At 33.1% G+C, this 7,374-nt stretch overlaps 1 protein-coding gene across 3 annotated transcripts in view; it reads left to right on the top strand.

Annotated features, from left to right (window-relative positions):
- The window catches only part of pms2 (PMS1 homolog 2, mismatch repair system component), a 30,809-nt gene extending 23,697 nt beyond the window's left edge, over positions 1 to 7,112 (top strand). Inside the window, exons 13-15 of one of the 3 annotated variants that reach the window (XM_062964428.1) lie at positions 555 to 655; positions 4,118 to 4,287; positions 6,682 to 7,112. In XM_062964428.1, coding sequence (XP_062820498.1) covers positions 555 to 655; positions 4,118 to 4,287; positions 6,682 to 6,825 — 415 coding nt within the window. In that variant the 3' untranslated portion in view covers positions 6,826 to 7,112. The other 2 variants (XR_010001155.1, XM_062964429.1) reach the window with 2 other exon arrangements.
- The last annotated feature ends 262 nt before the right edge of the window (positions 7,113 to 7,374 follow it).

Here is a 7,374-nt window from a genome sequence, read left to right as displayed (position 1 = left end):
TGGCAGCACAACCCCTCATCCATGCCTCTACGTTCATACAACAAAAAGAAAAGAAAAATAAAGTCCTAATTAGAGGGAGAAGAACAATTGTTTTTATCCAATTGCTGCCAGTTAAAAGGCTAAGCTCCTCCTACTTGGTCTCCTAGCAACCCACTGAGCCCAGGGGAAGGCAGAGTTAGGCCTCACTTAGGCCTCTTCCCCACTGCCTATAAAATACAGATTACCCATTTATAATCTTACATTATCTGCTTTGAACTGGATTATCTTGACTCCACACTGCCATATAATCAACTTCAGTGTGCAGTTGGACACAACTGGACTTAATGTCAAGGGAAAACCTTTATCCTTTACCTTAACTACCACCAATTCCTCAATACTTTATTTCCCATACCACCATACTTTGCCACAGCAACGCGTGGCCAGGCACAGCTAGTAGATATATAAAAACCAAACAAATCAGATGAATTCCTCCCAGAACAAATACAGACAAAAGCAGTAGTTTTTCTCTCGCTAAGTATCTGCACCATTTGGTCTCTTGTTGGACTTTTTTTCAGGCCTCAGAATCTGAATTTAACTGCTATAAATGAAAGTGTCTTGATAGAAAACCTGGAAATCTTCAGAAAAAATGGATTTGATTTTGTCATCAACGAAGATGGTGAGTTCCTCTCCAAAATTCTTACCATTTATCGATTTATTTAATGCAAGTAGGGTATTGGTGACGTAGTGGTACAATGTTCCAGCATCCAAGACCTTTTGCCATCTGCTTACTTAGGCCCCTTCTACACTGCCATATAAAATCCAGATTATCTGATTTGAACTGGATTATATGGCAGTGTAGACTCATATAATCCAGTTCTATCTCCTTTCTCTCTCATTTCACTTCTAACTTGTACTTCAAAGAGATAGGCAAATGCTTGATGAAAAGACTCGCTTGGGGACTGAAACATCTATTTTGGGAAATGCGGGTCTAAAGAAGAGGAAGTGAAACCCTTTTGCTCTCTGTTTGAACCGACTTTTCTCTTAGGTTAGGACAACCTGATATGAATGCTGGTGCAGTGCTCTTTGAGAGGTCATTTTGCACAGCAGTTGTTTCAGCTCTTCTACTTTTTAATTAAATAACAGATTTATTATTTTATTTATTTATTACAATATTTATATCCTGCCCTTCTCACCCATTAGGGGACTGTGGAGATCTCAGGCAGAGGGGATTTTTTTCCCCCTTTTCCTTCTTATTCACTTTAGATGGTAGCGTAACTTAGTTTAGAATATATGTGACAGAGGCTTGGATGTTGGAGAACACTAAAAAGTTTATTCAGGCACAGAGCTTAGTGGTTACAATGTTGTTTCTCAGAATTACACTTTCTTAATCAGTTGCAAATATAACTTATGATGAATCCACTTTCAAAATACTTTCTCCTTTCCATGAGCAGTCTAAACCTTTTTCTTCTCTTACAACCAAAGCTATCAACTGATCACTTTGGATCTAACTGGGATTGCTTCCCCTTACTACTCAGACTCTACGAATAAACCCAAACAAGTCACTTAACTTGCTTAATTTGACACAACTAGAGATCTGAGCTTCCCTGGTTTCCCTAACCTGGAACCAGTGTCTTCCCTGTGACTCAGATCACAGACTAAACTGTTTTTTAAAACATTCCCTCCTTTTCCTCCAAACAGCGGTTGGCTCCGCCCTCGTTACTATGGCAACCTGCCTCAGAATGCTGAGCTGGCTACCATCCCCCACGCACTGGTAACTAATACTTACCCTTTTAAACATAGTTAAACATGACTTTTAAAACGAAATTAAACATGACATCTATAAATCAAAATAAAAACACTTTTTTACAGTGACTCAGGGCGGTTTACAATAAAATACATATATAAAAGTGTACAATACATTGTGAATCAATTAAAAAGTTATTAAATTACATCAGACATTAATAAAAACACTTGTAAAATACAGATAGGTTATTAAATTAAATAACAGAATTACAAGGATCATGAAGCCAAAGTAAAAAATTAAACATATATATATATATATATATATATATATATATATATATATGAAATTCAAAACAGTCCTCTTGATCAGATCATACCCATAACGCACACCTTTGTAATCACCATGTTCATTTGGATCCCTTTTGGTATGTTACGGACATAAAGGGCTAGGTATGAATACCTTCAGGATTTAGATTGCAAGTAGGAAATATTGTAAAGGTAAAGGTTTCCCCTTCACATTAGAACTAGTTGCGTCGGACTCTGCAGGTTGGTGCTCACCTCCAGTCCTAGGCCGAAGAGCCGATGTTGTCCGTAGACACCTCCTGAGTCCTCTCGAGGAGATAGATGGGAAAAAATAAAGTTTTATTATTATTTATTATTATTATTATGTGGCCGGCATGACCGGATGGAGCGCCGTTACCTTCCCACTGGAGTGGTACCTATTGATCTACTCACATTTGCATGTTTTCTTTTTTTTTATAATACTTTTTATTAAGATTTCTTTTATAATACAATAATAATATAATAGTAATAAAGAAGAAAAAGGAAAAGAAAAAAGGAAAGAGAAAAAGAAGGATTAATATATAGATATGAAAAAGGGATATAAATAGAACAGATTTAAGACTGCAAGTTAGAGTATCTATTTTACTATTTGTATTACACTAAATTGTGTATATTCTGGAAAAATTAATTAAATTTTTGTTATTGTTATAGTTACTTAATTGCAGTATATAGAAGAATATATATATATATATATATATAGAGAGAGAGAGAGAGAGAGAGAGAGAGAGAGAGAGAGAGAGACTATAGGCGAAGAAGAAATAAACATAGGTTAAAATGATCAGGATAGAGAAACGATGTTACATAGAAAAATGATTGGTTGTTTTGACTTCCTGGTATCTTCCAGAGGTCTGTTCCTTTTCTATTTTTCTGTTCTATTCTTGATCTTTTCTCCCTTTCTTCTTTCTTCCCCTTTGTTTTTGTACATAGTTTTGTTTTTACGAATAGTTCTTATCATATCAATATTTTTTTATTCTTTAACATGAGATAGTCATTTACTTGTTTCCAGCTGGTTTCCTTTATTTTCATTCCTTTATTCTTAGTCATGAGAAAGGTAAGCCTATCCATATTTCTAATTTCTAAGATTTTTGTAATCCAGGTTTCTTCATCAGGTATATCTTGATTTTTCCATAACTTAGCATAACACAATCTTGCGGCTGTGGTCAGTAAGAATAACAATTTGTCTGTATTTTTTTTCCATCTTTATTTCATGTATTACTAGTTGAAATGTTTCCAGTTTCCATGGTATAGCAATTTTTAGAATTTTCTGAAGCTCCTCATGTATTGTTTTCCAGAATTTTTTCTCCTTTTCACATGTCCACTATATGTGGAAATATGTTCCTTCTGTCTGCTTACATTTCCAGCAGCTTGTGCTGGTATTCTTGTAACATTTTCCCAGTTTTTTTGGTGTCATATACTATCTGTATGCAGTTTTAATCCAATTTTCTTTTAGATCTATTGAGTATGTATATTTTAGTTTCTTTTTCCAGATTTTTCCCCACTCTTCTTTCCTAATTGTTTATCCTATATTTTCTCTCCATCTTTTCATGTATTTTTTTCCTTCTTTTTCTGCTATTTCCCATTCAAGTAGTTTCTTATAAATTTTTGTTATCAGTTTCCTCTCTGATTTCATTATATCTTCCCAGAAGTTTACTTCTTCTGAAAAACCTTTCTCTTTGCATGTTTTCAAATTGCTAGGTTGGGAGGAGCTGGGGCTAACAGCGGGAGCTCACCCTGCTCCCCGGATTCGAACCACCATCCTTCCGGTCAGCAAGTTCTTCAGCTCAGCGGTTTAACCGGCCACTGCGGTCCCTTAGGAAATATTGTATTTAATATAAATGTCAAAAGTAACGGTGCTCCATGCTGTCATGCTGGCCACATGACCTAAGAGGTGTCTATGGACAATGCCGGTTCTTTGGCTTAGAAATAGAGATGAGCACCAACCACCAGAGTCGGATACGACTGGACTTAATGTCAGGGGAAAACCTTTACCTTTATCTAACATGTATGTTGTAAAATGTAACATGAACTTTCACATCATTCTAAAACCTTTCAGCTCCTGTCACCCAAAGAGTACAACTCATTTCTCTGCCAATGAGCAAAAACTGGACATTTGGTCCCCAAGATATAGATGAGCTGATCTTCATGTTGAGTGACAGCCCAGGAGTGATGTGCAGGCCTTCCCGAGTCAGGCAGATGTTTGCTTCTAGAGCTTGTCGAAAGTCTGTAAGTATTGTGTTAGCTTCAGGCAGTTTTTGCTCGAGTCTAATGTATCATTGAATCTAAGGAGCACTTCAATTTCCAAAACTCTGAAACCAAAAAAATTATTTGCTGCTGAATGTTGTTATTATTATTATTATTATTATTATTATTATTGACATTTATATCCCACCCTTCTCACCCCGAAGGGGACTCAGGGCAGCTTACAAGTTATATGTACATACAATATATTATATTATTAGCATAGCACAATATAATCATTATATATTACTATAGTGTACTATACCACTATATTGCCATATTATTAGTAATGTTACATGTAATATATAATATACGATTATAATAGTGTATTATTATTATATTGTATTACATTATATTATTATCAATATTATATGTACATACAATATATTATATTATTAGCATAGCACAATATAATCATTATATATTACTATATTGTACTATACCACTGTATTACAATATTATTAGTAATATTACATGTAATATATAATATACAATTATAATAGTGTATTACATTATATTATTATCAATATTATATGTACATACAATATATTATATTATTAGCATAGCACAATATAATCATTATATATTACTATATTGTACTATACCACTGTATTACAATATTATTAGTAATATTACATGTAATATATAATATACAATTATAATAGTGTATTACATTATATTATTATCAATATTATATGTACATACAATATATTATATTATTAGCATAGCACAATATAATCATTATATATTACTATATTGTATTACAATATTATTAGTAATATTACATGTAATATATAATATACGATCATAATAGTGTATTATTATTATATTGTAGTACATACAATATATTATATTATATATATATATATATTATATTATTAGCATAGCACAATATAATCATTATATATTACTATATTGTACTATACCACTGTAGTACAATATTATTAGTAATATTACATGTAATATATAATATACAATTATAATAGTGTTTTATTATTATATTGTATTAATTATAATATTATTATCAATATTATATGTATATACGATATATTATATTATTAGTATAGCATAATATGAGTATTATATATTATTACTGTATATACTCGAGTATAAGCCTAGTTTTTCAGCCCTTTTTTAAAGAATGAAAAATCCCCCCTCGGCTTATACTCGGGTGGGGGTCCTGGTTGGCTTATATTTGGGTCAGCTTATACACGAGAATATATGGTACATTTATTATTTTTCTCTATTATTATTGGTATTATTACAATTATCATTTTTCTCTATTATTGTTGCTACTATTACATTTATTTTATTTTATTATTATTATTATTATTATTACCCAAGACTTACTTGCCTTTTGGAAAGCCTGCAAAACCTTGCTCTTCCGACAAGCGTTCAATGGGTGAAAGACTCAGGGCTATGTCTGTTTTTATTGTTGCTTTTATTGTTGCTTTTATTGTTTTTATTGTTATTTTAAAGCCAAGTGTATTGTTTTAATCTATTTTTGTAAACCGCTCCGAGCCAAACCGGGAGTAGCGGTATATAAGTTTAATAATAATAATAAATAAAATTATTATTATTATTAATGCATTTATAATTTCACTCTGATCTTATTATTATTATTGCATTTATTATTTTACTTTATTTATTATTACTTGTATTATTTTCCTGTATTTTTTATTATTATTATTATTATTATTATTATTATTATTATTACATGTATTCTTTTACTCTATTATTAAAAGGATACATAAGCACATTTACATTGAAGAAGATGAGAATAATGATTTGATCAGAGTTGGACAGTCTTATCTTACATTTGAGCTTTATGTAAACATTCAAAAACATTTCACCTACTGATGCCTAAATTAATGTAATTTTATTGGGATCTATTTTTATTTCTGAAATTTACCACCCTCGGCTTATACTGGAGTCAATGTTTTCCCAGTTTTTTTGTGGTAAAATTAGGTGCCTCGGCTTATATTCGGGTCGGCTTATACTCAAGTATATACGGTATATGTATATACAATATATTATATTATTAGTATAGTATAATATGAGTATTATATATTATTATATTGTTGTAATATTCAGCGGCAGAAAACGTGTGCATTACCGTTGCTGCCTGCTTATGATACCTTCTTTCAAAACAAAACTATTAGAACTCCAAAAAAAATCAAACCTTGGGATGTAGCTATGCCGTAGTATAGCCATGGCCAAACTTGGGTCCTCTCTCCAGGTGTTTTGGACTTCCAGAATTTCTAACAGCCTCAGGCCCCTTTCTGCCCCCCCCCCCCCCGGCCGCTTAAGTGATATATAGTATCGCAGAATAGATGCAGAATTTCTGGGCCATCGTCCTCACTGCTTTTCCTTCCTCAGGTGATGGTTGGAACGGCACTTAACGCGAAGGAAATGAAGAAACTGATCACTCATATGGGCGAGATTGAGCATCCCTGGAACTGTCCCCACGGAAGGCCAACAATCAGGCATCTCGCCAATTTGGACTTGATTTCACAAGACTAACAAGCTGTTTCTTTTGGGAACGTAGCCATTTTCTTTATCGTGAAAACAATTCTGGTGTTTTGAGAATCCCGCTTGATCATGAAACCCGTAATTGTATCATGTCATCAGCAAAGATCCAAAGTAGTTTTCCTGCCTTTGGGGAAAACAGTGTTTGCCTCTGTGCATACAAGGAATCGCTTATCCATACATTATCACAACTTGGATGACCTCATTTTTTATACTAGATATTATATATATACATGCACACATATCTACGCCAGTATTCATTAAATTTTTTAAAAAATCTTCCTAACTTGTCTTCATTTTATTCCTATGGCTGTATTACTTTGAACCATGCAGTTCCAGTGACTCAAAAAAGATGGAAACTGTACTGGGCTCTGTACAGGCTAAGCTGGGCTCTACGGGCCAATGGGTATTCTATGCCAGACCTCAGAAGATTTCAAAGACCAAGCCACGAGAGTAAATACAAAGACTAGAGAAAAAGTGTTCTTACCATACATCAAGGGGAGCACTGACTGCATAGAGAAGCTGATGAAGAAACACAACCTC

Source organism: Anolis carolinensis, unplaced genomic scaffold (genome assembly GCF_035594765.1).
Source record: "Anolis carolinensis isolate JA03-04 unplaced genomic scaffold, rAnoCar3.1.pri scaffold_13, whole genome shotgun sequence".
NCBI lineage: Eukaryota > Metazoa > Chordata > Lepidosauria > Squamata > Dactyloidae > Anolis > Anolis carolinensis.
This window is presented reverse-complemented; position numbering and strand designations above follow the sequence as displayed.